Raw genomic sequence first — 23,425 nt, 5'->3', positions numbered from 1 at the left:
ACTGCATCAGAGCTGGGCCCTGGATCCTCGGTACACAGGTAACTAACTACCTGTAACATTCCTGGGCTATGTGTCAAAGCAGAAAACTTTCAACAGATATTGCAGAGAAGGAGGGTTACAGTGGCCTCTTGATTTAAAAGTGACATAATTTTGGAGCCTGTTCAGTATCCAGAGTTGATATCTTGGAGATCTTGTCTCAGATTTAACGGGAGACAAGAAACAACAGTTTGTTGTTTCTTTCCAGGGCTTTATGGTTAAGAATGTTTTGGATTAGACAAGATGGCATCTTTTCAGGTCTGGACCTTTTTGTGAGAGTTGAGATTAGATAATAGATCCTTTGGCTTCAGGGTCATTGTTACCAGATTAATCTAGTTGAGTAGCCATAAGAACTACTTATATGTTGGAGCTGTCTGGTGGTCTCCACAAGCTGGGCTAGAAGAGCAGCTATTAACAGTGCACTTGCTTAATGTGGCACTGCCTAGCTACTTCTTGCAGCACTGCCAGCCTCACTGCTAGGCTGCAGGGTTCATGAGCCAGCCATGGGAAATGAGTAACTCTCTTGATTATAGAGGTGGTCCTGCTGGGGTACATCTGAGTTACATGAGCAGGAAGTGGTGAAAAGTGGAGCTCATGTTGCTACTTCCCCTGCCACATCTGCTCTGCTCATGTAATGCAGGCTTTGGTTTGCAGGCAGTCTGGTATATCACAACCTCCTGGGTTACCAACACCAAGGCAGGACAAATGTGTGCCTTAAATTCATCCATGCGTGCTCAAAAATAGGAAGTAAAGCCTTTCTGCAAACAGTTTTTCATAGCTGACCATTGTGGTCACTCATGCTAAGACAGCACAGAGAAAAGAGCCTTTCCAGTATTGTGGCCTCTCTCCAAGAAAAAAAAAAATATGTATTTATTGCAGGCTGTTTGTTTTGTTTGCAATTTGTCTCACTGTTGTGATAGAGAGTAAGTCACTGCAGAGGGCAAATGTATTCTTCTATTGCATGACAGCCACTTACTTTACTGGGAACTGTGACAGAATAGTGGCTGGTCCATTGAGAAGGTTTTTCCCCTGCTACCAGATAATTTGTGTGCTGTATGCAAAAATTCTCCATGAGATTGCTACAGAGAAAGAGATCTTTTGGGATAAGCATACACTATGGGTTGCTTGAACTACTAGCTTGAGTTGATCATAGCCTCTTGGCCACGCCACCTCTTCTACCAGCCGATGTCTTTCCATGTCTAGTAATTAATGTCTATCAATGATTGGTGCATCACAGCATTGCCTGTGAGCTTTCCTGAGCTAGGCTCAGCAGTCCCAGAGCTCACAGGTGTTGACAAGCACATACTTCTTCCAGCTTTGCTCTGCCAGCAAGCCACAGTATGGAAGCCATCGCCAAGTTTGATTTCAGTGCTTCTGGAGAGGATGAACTGAGCTTCCAGGCTGGGGATATGCTGAAGGTAAGTGCAGCCCCAGGCCTAAGTAAAAAAACATTTCTCAGTGTGCTGCCATATCTTTCTATGCCCCCATATGCCTTGACAAAACAAATGGAGACAGACATCTACAAACTGGGATACAAATGCAGGATACTCAACCCCCCTAGTTCAACCAACAATTTCCAGATCACTTGATTCCATGTCCACTTCACTTGATTTTAGGTCCATAAACTATGGATTTAGTTGCCCCACAATCCTCCAGTAATCATCAAGGAAGGGTAAGTACTTCTGCTGGGGCAGTAATCCATTTCTGGAGGGTTCTGGCTGTTTTCATTTCACATCTGCTATATGGGTAGTCTAGGGTGACTACATTTAGGATGATTATGTCTAAAGGCAGGGAAGATTCGTATGGTCCAGAAAGATTGCTGTCTTCCTTATTTCCAGCTCTTAAACTGTTGAAAAGATAGTTATCATGCATCATAGAACTCATATCTGACTTTTCACTGTAAGTAATTGCTGTTAGTTGCTGCAGGGCTTTAGGCAATTGCAAATAGAAGTTCATGAGACAGTCTGTTACACGTATAAAGGAAGAATTCAGGAGTTACTCAGCTAATAATTTTCTATAGTGTTTAGGAGTGAGGGGATAGCAGAAGTAAAATTGATCATATACAATACAGAACATGTAAGAGTCTCTTTAAAATTGATTTGCATGTGTTATTGTAGAACAGTTCTTGTTAACCCTTCCAAAGTCCCATGCAGTTCTACCCTAATTATTTATCCCCTAGTGTAGCTGTTCTGTTTCAATTGAAAATGCCCGAGTAAAACTCCTCTGTGAGGCTTTAAGTCTTCTAGTGTCCCAGTGGATGATGTGGAACAACAGGATCTAAATCCTTATTTGGCATGGAGCCCTCACTATCTCACTGTGCAATACCAGCTATTCCAGTTAATAACCAGATACTGAGCCTCAGCCTTGCATCTTCTGTCACCACCATTTTTTATTTTACTGCCCTTTTTGTTCTTGAAGATTAGACAGAGATGATGGCATCCAGAACTCATTAAGATCAAATATCATTTTTTTTCCCAGAAAGCTATGAGGAGGTTGTGGAGAAATCACTGCCTCTGCTCCTAATTCTGCTCTCATTCCTAATTCTTCCTTAGCTCAAAAGTAGTACCCATGTTCCTTCTGTCCCTTGATCTTTACCTGATATCTTCTTCCTCAACAGACTGTAGTATCATCAAGTCCCTGGCTGGACTTGATGGCTGTTGGCTGGATCACTTTTCCTTCTGTTCTTCAATCTCCCTTCATGTAAAATCATTGTAAGATAGAGCTTTCTTTCAAAGTACCTTGGAATCTACTGATGAAAAGTGTTAAATAACAGTACATATTGGTATTACTATTGGTTCTCACAGAGACTTCACTTCTAGAAAAGTCAGACTGCCTCTTGCTTTAACATCCTTGAGGTAAACAAAATAGCACCAAGCCATAGGACAGTAAATTAGCCTGAGCAACCTCTCTCTTCTGCCATACGCTCACGTACATTCCTACCACATCATGAGCCCCCTCCTGCTGCCTGCACAGGTTTGTGCAGGCTGTCTTTTCTGATTTCTAAAGAAGATAAGATGAACAGTATTGATGTAGAGATTATAAAACAGGAAACATGAGGCCCTCAACCAGCAGTGACAGGAAGAAATCCACACTCTCACACCCCCCACATCCTTCCCTGAGAAGATGACACTCTGAGAGGAACCTGCAAGCTGTACTCCAAGAACCAGCAGGTGGGTCTTTCAGCAGAGCAGGGAGTAGCTACCATCCCCTTTGGCTGGCCACAACAACAAAACAGAGCCTTAATCAGGCACCCAGAGATGGGGAAAGCAGTGGCTATACAAGCAGGGAACTCCACAGCTTTCTATTCCCCAGCCTTTCTATACCCAAACACAGAAGAAAGGTCTACGTGGCTGCAAGGCAATAGAGAATTGGCTCCAGAGACAGCAAGGGCCTGTTGCCAAAACCAAGCAGTTAGACTGTGTGTTAGGCTCCCAAAGCCATGAGATTGGCTTACAAAATAAGAATTATTATTGTTAACAACAGATTTTAAGTTAAGCCTTTTCCACTTGCTTTCTCCTTTTAAAACTGCAATGGCTCATGCTTCCAGGCTCCTCTCCAAAACTGGAGGGAGGAGAAACAGATTCTATTTCATAAGGCAGAATTCTGTCCCAGGAGTTGGAACGTCAGACCAAATACCACAGACCCCAACATCTGCAGTAAAATCACAATGCAGTTGTTTCTCTGTCCTCTTCCTAGCTTAGGGCTGTATCAGGGGCTGTCAGACAGGGCACAACAATTAGGACATTTCCTGGTCAGCAGTGAAGTCCCTAAGGACCATAACAGTCAACATTAATGTGAGCACACTTGAAGCTGCTCTAGTGCATGTCATGGACTTGCTTCCTACTGTCCTACAATCTCTTCAGTTTAATAATAGCTTTTAAATACTTTTTGCCACCTTCTTTTATCTGCCCTGGCAAAGATCAGGCCAGCTGAAGACTTAGCCCACCAAATACTTTCTTGCAAAAGGACATGTGAGAACACATAGCAACATCTGTGCAGTCATAATGAACAGAGAGGGAGAGAGGTCCCTCCATACCCAAACGTCAGAGAAGTTTTCACAGGTGTGGCTTTTTTTTTCTTCCTCCCTTGTGAAGCTGAGATGTTCCTGTACCAACTATTAAAAGCAGCATAGAGAATTCCTTAAACCCTTATTAAGTCCTTCAGAGATTAATTTCACAGACATCAGAGACATGCAGATGGCATCCCTAGCCACCTAGAAAGGCATTCAGATGAAGGGATGACGTCAAGAAGCAGTCCCTCTAATTCTACTCGGCCTTCCTTATTGCTTTGTTTTCTCTGAAGCAGTCATCAGTCACTAACCTTGCTGCACAGTGGATGGGAAGGAGAGCACATGTGGAATTCTATTCTATTCTCAGGTGGCCAAGAAGGCAAACAGCATCCTGGCCTGTATCAGGAATAGTGTGGCCAGCAGAAGTAGGGCAGTGATTGTGCCCCTGTTGCCTGGCACTGTTGAGGTTCAGTTTTGTGCTACTCCCTTCCTGGAGCATGTCCAAAGAAGGCCAACAAAACTGGTGAAGAGTCTGGAGAACAAATCTTACAAGGAGCAGCTGAGGGAACTGTGGTTGTTTAGTCTGGAGAAGAAGAGGCTGAGGGGAGACCTCATTGCTCTTCATGACTACCTGAAAGGAGGCTGTAGTGAGGTGAGGGTTGGTCTCTTCTCTCTAGTATCAGATGATAGCATGAGAGAAAAAGGCCTAAAATTGTTCCAGGGGAGGTTTATGTTGGATATTAGGAAACGTTTCTTTACTGAAAGAGTAGTCAGGCATTGAAGTAGGCTGCCCATGGAGGTGGTGGAGTCACCATCTCTGAAGTTGTTCAAGGAATGTGTGGACATGGCACTTCAGGACATGGTTTAATGGCCATGGTGGTCTTAGGTTGAAGGTTGGACTTGATGATCTTAGAGGTCTTTTCCAACCAAAACAATTCAATGAATCTAAGAAATTCTATGTTTCTGCCAGATTCTTGGTTACTTTTGCCTTCCTCAGGAGATGCTCTTATTCCATCCATCTCTCCATTGCAGGTTTTGAGCTCCCAGGAAGAGTGGTACAAGGCTGAGCTCAGAAGTCAAGAGGGATACGTTCCCAAGAATTTCATTGATTTTCAAGTTCCTCCGTAAGTGTCTTGGAAACTGTGTGCACCACCACTGCACGTTTCCAGAGTATATGTGTGTGTTTGTGTGTGTGTGTGCATGGAGGAAGACATGGCAGAGAAAAGTTCTAGGACGCTGCAATTTAAGGCTGGCAAGGATTGCCATAACGCTGCATGCCATCCTGCCAGCACACTTCATTTCTACGCTGAAGCATCTCCTGTTCTTTCAGAGCTGAATGGTTCCCAGTGCTCTCTATCACAACCAAATGACTCCTTTGTTGCTGTAGCTCAGAGGGATGTTACTGGGATGTGGCAGGAACTGCATTTAGGTCTCCTTGGACAGAAGAATAGTCATGATGTGAAGTCCTGGCAACAGAGAAAGAGGCTGAGCACAAAAGGAAGAGCAAGAGACCTCTCTCAAAAAGAATTATAAAAATGTAATTCCCTCCTGCCCGGCTCCAAATTCCATTAACTCCCCTTTCCCCAGCCGGCCATGGGCGTCCTCCACACACGCCCCACACAGCCCAGTGTGTGTCGGTTTCTCTCGCTACACTAGAGGTCAGTGCAGCGCCACACGAAAAGTGCCAGCGGGGCTTACTCGGGGACTGAGAAGGGGTGCTAGACACCCCCCACCCTCCACACACACGTCTCCACGTTTGGTGACTGCACACCCAAATCCAGATCTGACCAAGGACAACCATACTTTTGTTCCTCTCTTCCCACTGAGTAGGTGGCACTGTGTGTTTAAATGCATGATAAATGTGCTGTCCAGCCCTGTGCCGTAAATATGACCATGGATGGCATTTTTACAACCTCTTCCTTTCAGCTGGCAGAAATGCTCCCTGAAGCCACTCTGATTGTCCTGTTCTTAAAAAGTGCTGCAGCATTTCGGGAGCCAACAGGCAGAGCATGTTCCAAGCCCAGTACTGTTAGCTACAACAAACTGGTGCCCTGAGCAAGCAAATTCGGGAGGGTTGTAGTGGGTTGAAAATTCCCCCCAACATTACATTTGCCAGCCCAGCCCAGTTGGAAGCAAATGAAGTTTTATTTACAAGCAAAACTACAATCTGCAATGAATATGTATAAAATATACAATATTTACATATATTTACAATTTATAAACAGCACAAGAACCCCCCTGGCCAAAAACCAGGGGAGATAATAACTTCTCCACTCCCTGCTCCCCTCACTTACCCCCCTGGACACAAAGGGACAAGGGAGAGAACAGAAAGATGTTAGAACTCAGCCAAAACAATGCAGCCAAGATCAAGCAGAAGCCAGCAGAAGCACAAAATTAGCATCTCCCAGAGCAAGGAAAGCAAAGATTGTTTACCAAACTAATTCTTATGGTAACTATCTCTCCAATGGGATTCTTTAGAACTGTACTCATTTTTCCTTTTCACACCCAATAGTGATTTATTTACATTCTCCTACTTCCTGTTCAAGATCTGTGGGAAATTTTAAAGGTACAGCCTAAAACTAGGGTACAGGAGTTTTGAGGGTACAACTAAGCACCACTGTCCCCTTTGGAGGTGGCACCTACTGGTTTTTTTGGACATAAAACAGCTTGCTTGGCTGAGATGAAGGACAACATTAGTTTGCTGTGCAAATACAGCCTGGTACTTTCAGGCCTCAGGGGGACAAGATCTCCCGGTCGGTTGTTCTTGTTCGCTCTTTCACAGGGCTGTGGCACCACGCAGGGTCACGAGCAGCTTCATTTTTTCACACATGTTTTTCTTATGATGCTTTCTCTGTGCCAGAGCTGTGAAGAAATATTTCCACTTTGGCGCTTTTCTAGGAGTAGCAAGTCTGCATTTCAGGGCAGTTCAGGCCAGGTGCAAAACCCAGATGTAAGGAAAAAAGCTGTCTCCTCTTTTTGATGGGCAAAATCTTCCCTTCTTTATCACGTCACTGAGACCAGATATCAATGCTGATTAAAGTCTGACTTGCCTTTGCTAATGATACGTAGGTAAACTGTGATGGTAGTAAGGAGAAGTATAATGAGACTCAGGAGTGGAAATGGCAGAGCTTATGAAATTATCTGTCCTTAATTTTAATGCACTACAGGCAATTAAGCATTACATAAAAGCAGAATACTGCAGACTGTAGATCTTACTAGCTGTGGAGTGGACACATATAAGTGTATGGGACTGATTTTTTTTTCTCTAGTGAAAAATTCCTACTGACACTGCGTTATTTCATTCTTTATCATGAGTTCCTCAGCATTTGTCCAGTGCCTCATACTATTGTTTGGATAGATTTACATAAGGGTGTTTATGTATTCTGTGTTTCTGCAATATTGTGGCATTGCAGCTCTGGCAGGGACCAATTTATTAATACTTAAAACGTCATGGCTTGCTTCTGCTAAGAATTGATGTGCTTCCCTTGCAATATATCCATCACAGTCCAGTCATTTTCAATCGGCTTGCTAAAAACAATTTGATGGATATGTCTGAGAGTGTATAAATATGAACACATTTGTGATTTAAAATTTCTTTGACTAACACCTTACTGTACCTGTAATTACAGTTTCAGCTGAGTGTTCCTTCTTGGCAAGCAAAAGCTTACATTGTTCCCTTCGCATCTGCCTGCTTTTACTGCTCAAAGAAAATGGTCTGCACCCATCGAAACCTTGTACCTGAGCCTGCACATGGGCCACTGGGAGTAGTCATGTGGGCTCTTCTGATCCTTTTGTTTTCTCTTTCCTCCACCCTTCTTATTCATGTTCTTTCTCCTTACCCTCTACTTTTGTGTTCTTCACCTTAATTCACATTCCTTATTCACATCTCCATGATTTTTCCCATTTGACAGCTGGTTCAATGAGAGGATATCCCGCCACGAAGCAGAGAACATCCTCATGAGTAAAGGAGTTGGCTCCTTCGTTGTTCGAGCCAGTCAGAACTCTCATGGTGACTTCTCCATCTCTGTCAGGTATCTTATTCTCACCACATTTTCCTGCTATTTTTGTCCCTAGTCTCTTCTTGACAGCATTCCTAATGCGACGTAGCCTCTTGGGAGGTTTGCATGCTGCCAATTGCTGGCAGTGCTGCTGCTGTGAATGAGAACAAATTAGGCATCTGATTCCCAACTGTTTCTGCCTCTTTTCAAGTGACACAGTGAATGCCCCATTTCAAACTTTCATCCTCTGGTGACCTCCTTCTCTGAAAGAGCTGCAGCAAAGCAGAGTGGTACACAGGATGTCTCCTACAGTGCAAAACATGTGCCTTCCATTTGTTTTAATTCCCTGGCAGCTCTGGTTACTGAATCCAAGAATTCCAATACTGCCCATTAAGAGATGACTATTACATTGTTAATTTATTTCCCACAGGTCACTAAGCAGCTATTAGACAGAAATGGCATTTAGTTGCTTGCACCCCAGCTGTATTTCAGCAAATTATTGCAGCCCAGCCCTTCTCAGAGCATTTGCTTCAAAGCAGAGTTCTTAAATGATGGTTTCCCAAATTTCAGTCAAACAACTGATAACCAGTTTTAAACTAGAGTCTTTTTTCCAGGCAGTGTGCACAGTCAGGCTTCTTCTCTGTGCCTGAGGTCAAGTAATACAGCAGAGCTTAGATCCATAGGACTAATCCCTCTTCACCCTACAAACAGAAGTATTCGAGCAGCTCACTGCAAATGGGTCCCTGTCCACTCTGTCTCCCTAAGAATGGCCCTAGGGTGGGGCTTTTTGGTTTAGACCAAAACCATGCTAACAGCTTGTGTGACTGTAGCACTCCAGATGGCACTCAGTCCCTACCTGGTCCCTGTTTAGTTTATTTGTGTGGAGGTGGCCCCTAAGACAAGTGGTTTGAGTTCCTACAGTTACACGAAGGGGTGAGTACCAGACCCAGATCACATTTGGTGCAAAAATGACTTGTCCAAATCAGACAAGAGGTAAGAGGTGAAGAATTTCAGAGGAGAAGCAGGGACAGAAGGTTGAGACTGTTAATTTGACTTATAACAGCAACTAATAAGTCCTTCTTTTCTTTTTTTTTTCTTTTGTGTGACCAGTAGTAAATGAGTTTTACACTAGATATTATATAATTATAAGACTCAGTGTATGGCTCCATTTGACTCTGTGAATGTAGTGGTGATGCCTATGATGTGAAAAGGTATAATACATCTCTTGCAGTCAATGCAAAGGGGATGTTAACAGGAACCTGCAAAGGCTAGTGATAGACTACAACTACACCTTTGTTTTCCCTACAAAGAACAGAATGAAGCTATTAGCTATTAGCGGCCCTGAAAGCTCCTCTGGCCCTTATTTGAAAGGAGAGGCTTTAAAACCCTGTGCTTTGTTCTGATAGTGCTTTGTGTCTGAGCAGCCTGCAGCACTCTTTGTTTGTAACATGAGTAGTCTTTTGAAATAGAGCCATAGCTAGGTCTGGTACATACAAGGACCACCATTGCTTCTCTTTCCAGAAGTCTAGATTTGTCCAAACAAGACACTTTGGTATCCTTCTGGAGAGGAAAAAAAAAACACGTAAAAAGCTCTTTCAACAAAGGTAAAAGTGCAGTCTGGTTGATCTCTTGCTTTTCTGATTGGATCCAGGCATGAAGATGATGTGCAACATTTCAAAGTGATGAGGGATTCAAAGGGTAGCTATTACTTGTGGACAGAGAAATTCCATTCACTAAACAAGCTGGTGGACTACTACAAGACAACTTCCATCTCCAGGCAGAAGCAGATCTTCCTGAAGGATAACAGCCAAGAAGAGAAGGTAAACACAAACTATCCATAGGAGCTTTTCAGTAAGAAATCTTTCAGTGGAAGGAATTCAGTCCACAAGAATGGCGTAGAGAGAGCCTGTTTTTGGAAACCCAGTCACATCCCTACACAGGCCCTGCCCTGCAGGTTTTTAGTGGATTCAGTGGTATGTCCAGTTACATAACTGAGCTGAGTTTTCTGATTCTGTTTTGGATAGCAACAGGCAGTGCTGCAAATCTGTACAGAGGTAATCTGCTAAAGCAGTGCTAAGGCCCCAGAGCTGAAATTCTAAGCTGCCTTACACATCCAAGGGAAGCAGGATCTACCTTGTTGACATAAGGGCAGGTACACAGGTGACTGGTAGGTTGTGTCTGGAAAAAAAATGGAGTCTTATTTCCTAGTGTCCTTGACTGCACACAGAGTGTAGCTGCTAGTACAGTTGAAAGTTTGTCTGCTCAGAAGAATCATTCATCTTCTCTTATCAAGTAACACAGTAAAGGAGTTTGGAGGAATCGAGGGCAGAACCTGGAGCAGTGGCTGGTAGGAACGGAGAGTACTCCTAAGAACATAGCAGATACGTGAACAAGATGTGCATTCAAGGAAAACAGAGTTAGATGTTTGAGAAGGCAGGGGAAACCCAGTCCAGTGAATGCCTGGGTTTGTGCCAGGGAACAAGCAAATGATATAGTAGAGACTGCTGTGCACTGCACACACAGTGCTGGGAGTGAACATGCCTGGTCAGTCCGGTAACCAAAGTCCTGCTTTGTGGGGAAACGGATTCCAGTGTTAAATTACCAGGATGTGCAGGCAGAGGCAAGGCACAAAGTATGTGACTTGCTCACTGCAGCAGTTCAGTTTTATAGGCTGCATGTGGGTCATTCTTGGCTGGCTTCAAAAAAGGGATATATTTTTCAGTCTGAAGAAGAGGCTTGTGCTGCCTCCTTCTAGACCACTTACACAGAGCTTTTAAAATGTATTAGTAAGGTATAAAGCAGAGGCTGTGGGACCCACATCACAGCAAAGAATTGTCTGGGGAAGGAGAAAGGAAGGCTCTCTGCATGTATATCGAGGCCAAGGGAGCTGGGGTTGTTTAGCCTGGAGAAGAGGAGGCTCAGGGGAGACCTTATTGCCTTCTACAGCTAACTGAAGGGTGGTTGTAGCCAGGTGGAGGTGCTTCTCCCAAGCAACCAGCAGCAGAACAAGAGGACACAGTCTCAAGCTGTGTCAGGGGAAGTTTAGGCTGGAGGTGAGGAGAAAGTTCTTCTCAGAAAGAGTTATTGGCCATTGGAATGGGCTGCCCAGGGAGGTGGTGGAGTCACTGTCCCTTGAGGTGTTCAAAAAAGGATTGGGCACGGCACTTGAAGTTTAGTTAGTCATGAGGTGTTGAGTGACAGGTTGGACTTGATGATCTCTGAGGTCTTTTCCAGCCTTACTGATTCTATGGTTCTATATCAGTGAAACAACCTGTTTGTCAGCCATCTGTGAACAGGAAGGGAAGAGAACAGCATTTGCTCCAAGATGGAGACAGACAAATAAAGGAACAAGAGTCAAGTTTGAGCTGGCAAACACTCTGCACATTTGTTATGGTGATGGGCTCAGCAGGGCACATTTAGCACTTGTCACAGTGGGATTTCTGTTCACTATTAAATTTTCTAGATGCTACAGCCATATCACAAAATGAAAGTAATATACAGATACAGTGCAGAGGCAAATGAAGTCTGTGGGCATTATTTCCAAAGAAAGCTTGGCACCTGTGCCAGTCCTTACAAAAGCAGCCACGTTTTCAGCCTGGCACTTCCCATTACTACCCACTCTTCAGATGGGGAATGTTTATGACAAAGATCTAAAATATGGGATTCCTTATTTGGTCTTATGTTCTGAGGGACAGGAACATTCCTTTGGAAAAGCCTATATGGGGTAGTGGTAGTGATCAGTGTGCCATGATTGGGCTGAGGTCAGTTGTATGAGGTTTAACAAAGCCAAGTGCTAGGTCTTGCACTTGGGTCACAACAACCCTGTGCAACTCTACAGGCTTGGGGCAGAGTAGGGGGAAAGTTGCCCAGCAGAAGAGGACCTGGGGGTGCTGGTTGACAGCCAGCTGAACATGAGCTGGCAGTGTGCCCAGGTGGACAAGATGGCCAACAGCATCCTGGTTTGCAAGAGTAGGGAAGTGATCATGCCCCTGTACTTGGCACTGGTGAGACCACACCTCAAATACTGGGTTCAGTTTTGGGCCCCTCACTACAAAAACAACATTGAGTTGATGGAGTGTCCAAAGAAGGGCAGCAAAGCTGGTGAAGGGTCTGGAGAACAAGTCTTATGAGGAGAAGCTTATTGCTCTCTACAACTACCTGAAAGGAGATTGTAGTGAGGTGGGGTGGGTCTCTTCTTCCAGATAACAAGAAATAGGATGAAAGGAAATAGCCCAAAGTTGCACCAGGGAAGATTTATGTTGGATATTAGGAAAAAAGTCTTTACTGAAACAGTGGTCAGGCATTGGAACAGGTTGCCCAGGGAGGTGGTGGAGTCATCATCCATGAAGGTATTCAGAAATGTATAGACATGGCACTTTGGGACATAGTTTAGTGGGTATAGTGGTGTTGGGTTGACAGTTGGACTCTATTTCAGAGGTCTTTACTACCCTTAATGATTCTATGATTGCTAAACTTCAGTCAAGGATGTGGTGGGAAGCAAAACCTGACCTCACCTTTGTGATCTTCTCTTCCATCAGGAGAGGCGTGGTGGAAGCCTGGAATGGACGGGCCGGGAAGGATTCTACCTGGGCGGAGCAGCTGGAGAGCATTCTTCCATGTCCAAGAGATATGTAGAGCATCCTATCCCCATATTGCAGCAGCAACAGGTAGTACCAGGAATGAGGACTGGAACATCCAAGCCCAGGCATATCAAACATTGGTGTTAATTGATTGGTAGCAACTGAACAGCCACTTGGTCAAAATTCTGCCCCCTTGAACCCATCTTAGGAGGCAGAATAAGTTAGGTATTTGTATGGGAGTAGTAGCCATGATGGTGTTGCCTGGGGAACTCATTGATGGGTAATAAATATGTGGGCTTTTGCTTAGGTCTGTGATCCATGACTCATCCATGGCCCTATCACTGGGAACCAAGGAGTATTCAAGGAGAGTTTTTGAGGGCTCCATCCCAAAAAGTGGTAAACGAGGAACGCTGTAGTGTTCTTGCTTTGCTTTGCAGGACTGCAGCATAGGGACTGTATTTAACGTAGACAGCAGAGATGATTTACTTGAGGGTTAAACTTGACTCCCTGGCCACCAATGACTCTTAAAGTCTCTCATTTATACACTTCAGCATATCTATGACTTTTCTTCTGCTGTTTTCTTTCTAGGATAGATATGGTGGGAGTCTGGACAGGAAAGATGAGCTGCATGGAATAAGGGATCACGGCCAGGGAAGTGCATCAGCTATGCAGAGAAGACACACAGACCCACCACACCATCAGACACCGGTAGGTGATGTATCTGGAAGGCCCCAACTGAACATGTCCCATAGCAATGGCCAGGCAATCTGGACAATGTCAGCTGCACAGAGGTTGAATGATGAATCATGAATTAACCCTGATGGAACAAGTCTTAGAAAACGTTTCTGAATCTTAAGACTCTATCCCAGCCACTTGAATTTGCTTCTGGAGTACTCTGAGGGTAGGACTACAGTGTTATCTGAGCATGTTCTAGTTCTGCTCTCAAGGTCAGTCTTAGTTAACATGCAGACTTAGTAGAAGGAGCTGAGCAAAGTAGGCATCTGGAGCATGGTGAACAAACCCAGGATCACCTATGAATTTGAATCAAGCATGAGTCCAGTTCATCAGAGGACATTTCTGCAAACCTAATGATCTTTCCTAGAATGCAAGGGACTAGCAAGTGTCTTTGCCATCACAGCCAGGCCCTCCTAAACTTGTAGCCTAGGAAGTACAGTATGATAGATGTACAATAATATTTTGTAGTCCTATGGAGAGTTGTCTTATGATACTGTGCCATGCTGCAGGGCTTCTTCTGTCTCTAATGCACTTGTAGTCAGACTGTCTCTTCTGCTACCTTTGAGAAAACCTGTCATTACTCAGCTCTACTTGTTTGCACCTGGCACATCCTTTCAGATTTACAGTCATCAAAGTGGGACTCACCTTCCTGTAACCCTTATCTGACAGAGCATCATAGCACAGTGGCTGTGGGCATGATCCAGATATGTTTCTGTGGACACCTCAGACTGCCTCCTTACCTGGATCCATACCTGACAGTTGACCTTAAATAACCACCTGCTCTGCAAATTCCCACTATGTGAACTCCTATGTAGAACATGGTGTCTCTCTTTGCTTCAACCTGTGATTCCACTGCCGACTCCAAAGTATTTCTCTGTCACCTGCTAGTGTTGTGACCTGAGGTCTGCTCTTCTGTGAGGGAATGAACAACATAGCCCAGAACAACCAGAGAACTGAGATCCAAGGAGAGAAGGAAATGACATCAGACCCTTCTCAAGTGTGAGACAAAGAGGACAGATTGGATTAGGAAATTTGGAACAAACTGAGAAAAATGGACATGTCTTTTTTTGACAAAAACATCAAACCTTCATTGTAATCCAGCTCAAAATACAATGGCTTTTATGCATCAGAGGCTGTGGCAATGACTAACAACAAGCCCTTGCCTGTCACACCTCATTAGTGATCCAGAAGCCACAAATCCAATTATAGGAAGGTCCATATATCCAGCCAAATAACTAGGAGCCATGTCTAAGCAGGGCCCTGAATGAAAGATTTAGCAAAAGTTAGTCTGTCTTCAAACAGATCTCTCCATCTGTGCCCCAAAAATATACCTTGCAAATTGTCCATGCCCCATTGTGCACGTGCCAACGATTTCCCATAAAAGAAGCTCGTGCTGTGTCCTTTGAAATCTCGTTTCCAGTAAAAGTGGGTAATTGACTGCAAAGTCTCTTATGGTGTTCTCAAATGGAAAAAACAAAAATATAATTAAAAAAATCTGACCCTACTGCTCATTAAAGCACAAACCCAAAATAAACTGACACACCCAAACAGTTCCTAAATCCTTTTGTTTTCACAGCACTGACCTCGGGGAGGGTTCAAATAAGGCTTAACATCCATGCCAAAGAAGTGCCTGAAAGAACAAATACCATTCTTTACAATGTTTACTAGACTGGTCTGTGTGCAGGCTCTCTTGATCCTTCCAAAGACACCTTTCCATATCCATACCAGCACCACCTCATCTCCTCAGAGTCATTTGCTTGTAGCTTACAGCCCAGCAGGACTCTGTGTCACAGAATCATAGAATCAATAAGGTTGGAAGAGGCCTGAAAGATCATCAAGTCCAACCTGTCGGCCAAGACGTCATGACTACTAAACCATGGCACCAAGTGCCACATCCAGTCCCCTCCTGAACACCTCCAGGGATGGTGACTCCACCACCTCCCTGGGCAGCACATTCCAACAGCTAACAACTCTCTCTGTGAAGAACTTTCTCCTTACCTCAAGCCTAAACTTCCCCTGGCACAGCTTGAGACTGTGTCCTCTTGTTCTGGTGCTGATTGCCTGGGAGAAGAGACCAACCCCCTCCTGGCTACAACCTCCCTGCTCTGTGCTCACATAACTGGCTTCAAACAGGGCCCCCACAGCTGATCTCACAGGACAGAGTAGGCAGAGCCTTAGGAACACTATTTCCTGAAGAGCTACTCTCAGTCTGACTTTTCACCTTATGATGAACATACAGAGGCATATGGTGAATATACTGAGGCTGCTGGGAACCCAGGCACCATGCCTCAGTCATCCCAGTAAATCAGTCCCTGCTTACTGGTATCTTGGCTGCTTCCCGATTTAATTTCCAAATGGCCTCAGTTTCAGCCTTGCTTGTCCTCTCTTAGTGAACATACATAGTGAAGAAGGGTGACAGGAGGATGACCTTCAAGACTTCTGGCTCAGTGTTCCCTGCCTGTCTCTATCTCCTTTCCAGCGAACGCTGTGGGTGCGTGCCTTGTACGACTTCGACGCTATGGAGCATGACGAGCTGGGCTTCCGCAGCGGAGACATAGTAGAGGTCCTGGACAGCTCCAACCCATCGTGGTGGAAAGGACGTCTGCGTGGGGAACTGGGTCTCTTCCCTGCCAACTATGTCACACCAGTGCTCCTGTGAGGGCACAAAATGCCCCAGCGGGCTGTACTGGAGCTGCTCTTCTGCCATGCCAGGGACAGAGAGGGAGTGCATCTTCCCTTGCCCTCAGGACAGAAGATATTTTTGTTGTGTCTTAATTTATTGTCAGTTGATCTTTTGAAATGTTGGTATGGAAAGGAACCCTTTCAAGAGGATAGGAATTTTTTTCCCTTTAACATCCATAAAATGAAGGGGAGCAAGAATCTTGTATTACTCCTTGAGACCTTGCTGGATCTTCCCTGCTCTATCACTTCTTTGGCTAAGTATTGATAACATCCTGCAATTAGGTTTGTTCTGTGAAATGCACTTCGGACAAGTCAGGCTTCCGGTAGCCCTACCTCTACCTCTTGGATGTGGCAGCTTTCACAGTCTCTTCAGGCTCTATTTCAGCTGTCTTACAGAGGCAAGAGAAACAGTGAATTAAATTATCACTGGTAATTGCATTAATCCTTCAGGTGGGGAAGGAAAATGAGTGAGTCTTACACTGAGGTGCAAAGCAACCTTGACTTTTCTAAAGAAGCTGGCTTAGCTCTCTTGTACCTTCTGTGAGTATGGACTGTATGGATACAGCAGTTGAAGAGAAAGGATCCCATAAGCTTTTCTCCAAACAAAACAGTGGTAAGACATGGGATGGTAAGAAGCTACTTTCTTTGCTTCTTTCTGATAGTCCTGCTGTTCTTTCTGCACACCACCACCACAACTTGTCCCATTTCAAGCTCTTCTCTGAGGTACCTAGACTTCTGTTAGACATCCTGGTTAGAGCAGGTCAGACTGTTCAGCTAAGTGAATATCCACAGAACTGGATAACAATGAATGTTCCTCACTGGTTCCTTTTGTAAAACTGAGCTGGGGAGGTGTTGGAGAGAAGAGGTTTTTCTGGTTTGAAGGCAGAAGTTCTTTTCCTGAGAACCTTGGGTATTCATGATGACTTGCTAGTAGAATGCCTCAAGCTGTTACTTCACAGTATGTAGAGAATAAACTTGTGGCCATCAGATAGTCTGTTCACTGTTTCACCCTCTCTGATCCTTTTGGATGAAACAAAAAACAAAGGTAAATGAATAGGTTTTCAAATCATTGCTGAAGGAATGCCCAGATGTGATACCAATATACTGCAAGTGCACATTAAAAATGATTCATACCCTGTGAAGGAGACACTGCTGCATAACCACCACTCAGGCAAGTGGAAATTAAACAAGCTGCCTGAATTTTTCACAAAATGTGGGACCTTGGCAATCAGCAAGGAAGTGATGGTTTATCATTAGTGGGAAAGAAAGAAAAGGCAAGTGAGAAACTACAAACAAATGAGAAAAACCAGCAAGAAAAGAAATGTTCTTATCTTTTGTTAGGCCCAGTGGGAGAAAAATAATCCAGGAAATATGTTCTTGGTAAGCTTATATTCAATGTAACTTGTCTAAATAAAGCTGCAAGAGTATTAGCAGGAAGAACCCATTGTCAAAATTTTGAGAGAACTCCACCAAAAGCAGATGATTAATGAGTGAAGTAAAATGGGAATCATTAACAAGGCATATAAGCTCCAAATGGAATAGAATACTTGGAAAGAGTAAAAGCTCAGCTCCACTAGCTACCAGGGGGGGTCAGGAAATGGAGACATACCATGTGACTGGACTGGACCTGGCTGTTTTCTCTTGGGAGAGTTCTATTCTGGACCTTCAGCATCTCCTTTTGAAGTGAAGTCCATGAAACTTCTTTTGGAACAAGTTTAATGATCATTGGGTTGATGTGAGAGGACAACCTCAGTGACTCCGCAGTTTGAAGAGGATTTTGTTGTGATTCATTCTCTTTTAGCCTGCTGTTTTGGTTTTGCTAAGGTAATATAAAATCTCAAAGAGAGAGAGTTAACATTCAGTGAGACCAGGGAAAGATGGAAGCAAAAAAGACCCAGAAACCAGCAAAGGCAGAGGAGGAAAATGAATGATTAATCTTTTGTGTTCAGGCCTGTCTGAGCAGAAGAAATAGGTTTGCCCTTACTCCCACCATGTCAAATCATCTTTCCATTTTTTTGTTTTTATTAGTTACTTTTAAAATTAGAAGCAATGTATCCTTTTCCTTCCCTCAGCACTCTAAAGACCCTCCTGGTAGTGAAGATGTAGTTGCACAAAATTAATTGAAGGCAATGCACTTAGAGGTTTGATAGCTCTTCGTACATTTGAAACCCCTTTACAGAGATTAACTAATTAAGCAAGCCTAAGCAGCACATTGTAAGTACCCCCATGTTAACTCATAACTCATTTGAGGAAGAGGTAAATTTTCACATGATTTTTTTTAATTGATATTTAAGGAATTAATGCTTAAGGCAATTAGCATTAAAGGGCTGCACGCTAATTACGGACAACACACCAGGACCACAGTAAAACGCTGATTCCTCATTATGAGCAGCACCTAATGACACCAAAATTACCGGGAGGTGAAGGTATCATGGCGTCTGTGATATCCATACCAGTGCCGTGATCTGCACTGCCTTGTGCAGCTGGCCAAGCTCTGGTCTGCAAGGCCCAGGCTCTCTTGCCTCTGCTCTTGTCCTTGCCCGCTCCCCAGAGCAGAGGCAGTGCTACCTGCATTTACTGTGCATGCCAGGAGCTGGCAGGCACAGGTGTCAGACATTTTTGTGTGGTCCCACAGCAGAAGTTGTTTTCCTCATAGCAAACTAGCAAAACAACAGCACAGAGAATAACCATGGCCCTTCCCAAATCAATGGAGTCTCTGGATACAAAGGCAAAGGGGGAAGTTTTGCTGGGGATGAAGGTGCTGCAGCCACAGGATGAAGGCATTTTACAATCCTCTGTGGCTTTTTCTGCTGTAGTCTGTTCATGAAATGAATGGTATCTCCCTTGGATCAGGTCTCTTAAAAAGGAAAGAGAGGGAGAGAGACACTGTCATCTGTATATCCTGCCAACCTTCCTGGTCCTTCCAATAGGTTTTAACTGTAATACAATCCTTGCTAATACTGGCTTCACTTAGACCTGTGCTGTGAAAACCTCAGATTCTACTGCTCATGCAGGCAGCACGTGTTAGCAATACAGGTCAGGAGCCTTGAGATCACAGTGTGGTGCACTGCCTTTACCTGACATTTCTCAACGTTCTTTAAAGAACTAACCCCCCAGAATACATTCTGAGAGAGCCCACTGTGAAACCAAAACAGGAAGAAATGAAGAGGAACCCAAAGAAGCATTTTGTTTGGTATTTTTCTTAAGCAAGAAAGACAGTTCATGAGAAAATAGATTGTAAACAAAGATAAAAGGCTAAGTTCATTGGAAGGCAAACATTATTGTAACAAATGAAACAGAGGACACTGGACTTGCATGTGGAAAAATAAGTCTGATGAGCACAGCTGAGCTGTGCTTTCTCCTGTCTCAATGAACTTTTTGCCTACATTCTGCTGCAGATCCATATTTTGTTCATAAATGTCTCTGTGATTAATAAGGCTGAGTGGAAAAAAAAATAGTAAATGGAAATCTCCTTTCATGTGAAAGCTGTCCAGGCATATTTCTGTGCCACAAAACAAAGATGTCTCTGTCTTGGTGTACAGGCTTCCTGCAGCAGCTGCACTCACTGAAGTGTGCTGCAGAAACAGAGGGAACATGGCTGGTTCCCATCTGACTGCTAACAGCCTAAGAGCACCAGAGACACAATCCACAGTGCTGCCACAAATCCAGCATCTGGTCAGACTGCTAGGCCAGTCCCCTGTACCAGGGATGCAAGAAGTTCCTGGTTTGTTGTTGGGTTTGGGGTTTTTTAATTGAAAGTAGTTCTCAAATTCAATGGGCTGTGTAGGAAATTTGGAGCACAACAGGCACCTGTTCATCATCTTTTCTATTCAGCAGCACCTCTCATCTTTCTTCTCCAATGGGATCTTGATGCTGCAGGCTCTTGAAAGGCCATTTTGCCTTCAGCCTTTGTGGGGAGCAACCAAGGATGGCAGAAATAAAAGATCTAGTAGCCAGGACCTTATGGTCAGGAGAAATCAGCCTTGAACAGCAATGTGTTATCAGCTGGGTCAATTTGTATAGCAGAAGGAATGCCCCAGCAGCTGTAGCCCTGCAGTGAGGTGCAGGGTGAGCTCTGCTCTGAGTGGGAAACGCAGGTCTTTAATCACATCAGTGTCACATCATAGGGACAACAATGATGTCTCGTGGAACAGACAAGTGGCCATCTGGGCTAGGGCTGTGCCCAGACTCTTGTTCTGCTTCCGCAGTTTTCTGCTAATGATCCTGGGTTACACCAGACTAGATGTGAGTATTTGCTTCCTCTGGTGCTGCCTGCTCCTGTGTGGTGTGGCCATGAAACCTACTTACACCTCTCTGCAGCTTTAGCCCATCTAGCCCTCTGTCCCTGGATGCACCAGAAAGCTTATTTCCCAACTTTTGCCTCTGTGCCAATAGAAAGTCCTCTCTGCAGACATCTCCTTTCAAATGCCTGTTCAAAGCAATTGGCTTAGCTGCTTTTAAAAGAAGCCCTACAGAGATCAGCTGATACCTTTAGCATTCCCTAGATAATCCAGGCAGTAGCATTTACTGGTTAAAACACATGCATTGACTAAGGAGTTTCTGACATGCAGCCCCTGCTTGTTGCTGAAACCTTTGCATTTCAGTGGGAACCATGAACTGAGTGTATGATAAAGACTGTAATGGCACTGAGGAAAAGGACCTTGCCAATTCCTCCAGTTTTTAGAGGCAGCTTTCGTGGGACAGGATTCAGGAGCCTTAACTTGCATCAAATGATGTTTCTTACCTGAGGAGAAGTGACAGTAGAAGACAACCTGGGCGGTACAGGACAGCCAGAAAACAGGCAAGTGCGTAGGAAAAGTTCACTGACCTTTGTAGAGAGGGAAAAGTCAAAGCACATTGTCTGGTGTCAGTGGTGGATGTCCAGCCTGCTAACATGAAAACGCAAAATTTCACGATGGCAGGTGTGCAGGGATCCCTGTAGACATGCAGAAACACAATTGTGTCAGGCAACAAACAGAGGATGAAGAAATGAACAAATTAAAACATCTCTAGATAACTTGTGGCTTCTCCCTGCTAGCCCATGCAGGCTCATTTCCACCAGGATTTATGAAAGACGTAGCCATGGAAATTTTGTTTGTCACAAATGAAAATGAGAGCAGGTCTGGGGCAGGGGTGGGGGGTGGGAAAAAAAGGCAGTTCAAGACATGAGCCTATTGCATCTAAAGCTATAAAATGGTGACAGTGTCCTGACATCATAACTGAAGTAGAATTCCCTGTTTAAGAGGTGTTTCCTAGAAACCATTCAGTAACATCCAGCCACAGATAGAAAAAGGAAAAGGAAAATAAAAAGGAAAGAAGTACCCTCTCTATTTTAGAGGTTATTTGCATTGTGTCCTTTATGTCCGTGGAAAAATAAACAAAACCAAAACACCCTAACAAAACAAACAAACCAAAAAACCCCAACAGCAAATTTGCTATCAGCACCAAAGGACTGGGGAACTGCTCTATACCCCTTCTAGAGTCCTTTTCATAGAGCTGAATGTATGTGTACCAGCAACAGCTCATTCTGAACTAGCTGCTTTTTGCACTCACTTGGCAGAGGTGTGAAGAAGAGGGATATGTGGCAGCAGAGAATCATCTCTGTGTAGCTGCATATCTATATATCTAAGCTTGCTATTGTGATGGCAGCTATTTGCCTGTTATCAGGTGAAGATGGTGTGCTAATAACAATGGCCCTTTTTTCATCAAAGCAAGTGAGTCAATCTAACAGCTCACTGTCATCCTGCAGAAAACGATCCACTTGTTTTTTGCTGGGTTAATGAGTTGAGTCAGCTCACCATGGACAGTCTAAGGAGGCCCAGAACCAGCACAAGGTGAGCAGTGGGAATGCACAGCCAGGAGGGGAAAGGGTAAGACAGGACTTCCCAGTTCTGGCACCAGGAGCTGTTAGATCAACACATCCTAGGCTGCAGACTCAGCAAAATGAAAACTGACTTAGCTTCAAGCTTGTCATACTCCCTTTCCATCAGTAGGGAATCCTTTCTTTAAAACTTGTTTGGGAAACTGGGATATGGGGAAGGAAAGGGGAAAATGATTCAGATCCACTACAAACTGGATCCCACATCTTCTCCATGGAAACTCATGGAAAATCTTTTCACTTAAGGAGCAAAGCTGTAAGAGGTTTTTATTATTATTATTTTGGGCTGTAAATTAAAGAAGGAAAAAAATAATTCCTAACATGGTCATAAGAGTAAAATTCTCACTCATTCAAGCTGTTGTCAACGTTGTCTCCAAGAGGAGTGGACCCTGCACAACAAATTTCAGGAGAAATAAAAGAAATATTAGCAAGAGGCACCTTGCTGCCCTGTGAAATAACTCAATTAGTGCCACTTGCTGATGCTTATCTTTCTGTGTGGGGTGCAGCTATCAGTCATGTTTATCAGGTTGAAGAGCACACCAGTGCTTACAAGTTCAAATCTCCAGCATCAGCTGACCAAAATGAGAGCTGCATATTCTCATTTAAAACATGCATGACTTGAAGAGCCCAGACATTTCACAACCACTTACACAGCAGAAGGCACTCTGGAACACCAGTCACATAAACAGCTTGAAGACACTCACCTGGGTGCTTTGCACCGACTTTGGGTAAATTCTGACTGGAAATAAAACATCTCTACTTAAAAGAGAAGGTTCATAGCAACTTGATCAGCATAGCAAGCTTCCTGTGGCACCTACCATGCTGCCTCCAGATCAAGGCTAGCAAGAGGGCTGGATAAAAGATCTGTTGGAGGAAATACTCTGGTCTTGGTTACGGGAAGCTAGAGAACATGGTCACGACTGTCCCTTCAGTATTCTGGAGCCTTTGGCTCTGTTGGAGAATTGAAGGCCAACCACTGTGACAAGAGATACCATTACTAACAAAAGCCTGGTGGTGTTTATTGTCCTTAAAATAAGCATTTAAATCTCAGGACTGTTTTTCTATAGCTCTGACTTTCCTGGGTCTAGACAAAGCTCTCTCTGAAGAGCAGCCCATTCTTGCTTGAGCGTGCACCTATAGCACGTGCAGGCTTGAGTGTTTCTCTGGGAGAAGAGGGACACCTGAGAAGACATCTGAACAGGCAAGTGGGTCTGAGGTTTATCTGGGTAACTCAGTGTCATACATTTGATGTCCATAGAGCTATTCTGATTTTTGCCAGCTGAGGTCCTGGCTCATTATTCCAGAAAGAGATCATACTTGAATTTGATAAGATCTTCCTGCAGGGAGCCAAAGGGTGTGGGTAGTGATTTAGTCCTCTTTGAAATTATAATTATCATCTTTCATCTACTTAAAAAATCTTTAGATTTACCTGTGCAAGACAGACTAATGTGGTCAAAGCCTTGTGGTTTTGTTTTCTCATGACTCAAAGCTGACCACATCTCCAAAG

General features: G+C 44.1%; 1 protein-coding gene across 1 annotated transcript; it reads left to right on the top strand.

Annotated features, from left to right (window-relative positions):
* Positions 1 to 1,358: 1,358 nt before the first annotated feature.
* On the top strand, positions 1,359 to 16,017 carry GRAP2 (GRB2 related adaptor protein 2). The gene is made up of 7 exons (XM_009902474.2): positions 1,359 to 1,454; positions 5,078 to 5,169; positions 7,957 to 8,076; positions 9,695 to 9,863; positions 12,582 to 12,710; positions 13,212 to 13,331; positions 15,838 to 16,017. The coding sequence occupies exons 1-7, from the start codon at positions 1,377 to 1,379 to the stop codon at positions 16,015 to 16,017; spliced, it is 888 nt and encodes a 295-aa protein (XP_009900776.1). The 5' UTR covers positions 1,359 to 1,376.
* Positions 16,018 to 23,425: the final 7,408 nt, after the last annotated feature.

This window comes from Dryobates pubescens, chromosome 15 (genome assembly GCF_014839835.1).
Source record: "Dryobates pubescens isolate bDryPub1 chromosome 15, bDryPub1.pri, whole genome shotgun sequence".
Lineage (NCBI taxonomy): Eukaryota > Metazoa > Chordata > Aves > Piciformes > Picidae > Dryobates > Dryobates pubescens.
The sequence above is the reverse complement of the archived record's forward strand: the minus strand, read 5'-3'. Positions and strand labels throughout refer to the sequence as shown.

Excerpts from the sequence above, each read along its gene's own strand:
- GRAP2 (XM_009902474.2), top strand. The coding sequence starts at position 1,377 with ATGGAAGCCATCGCCAAGTTTGATTTCAGTGCTTCTGGAGAGGATGAA. Across the intron at positions 1,455-5,077 it reads AGGCTGGGGATATGCTGAAG|GTTTTGAGCTCCCAGGAAGA; the intron begins GTAAGTGCAGCC and ends TCTCCATTGCAG. Across the intron at positions 12,711-13,211 it reads CCATATTGCAGCAGCAACAG|GATAGATATGGTGGGAGTCT; the intron begins GTAGTACCAGGA and ends TTTTCTTTCTAG.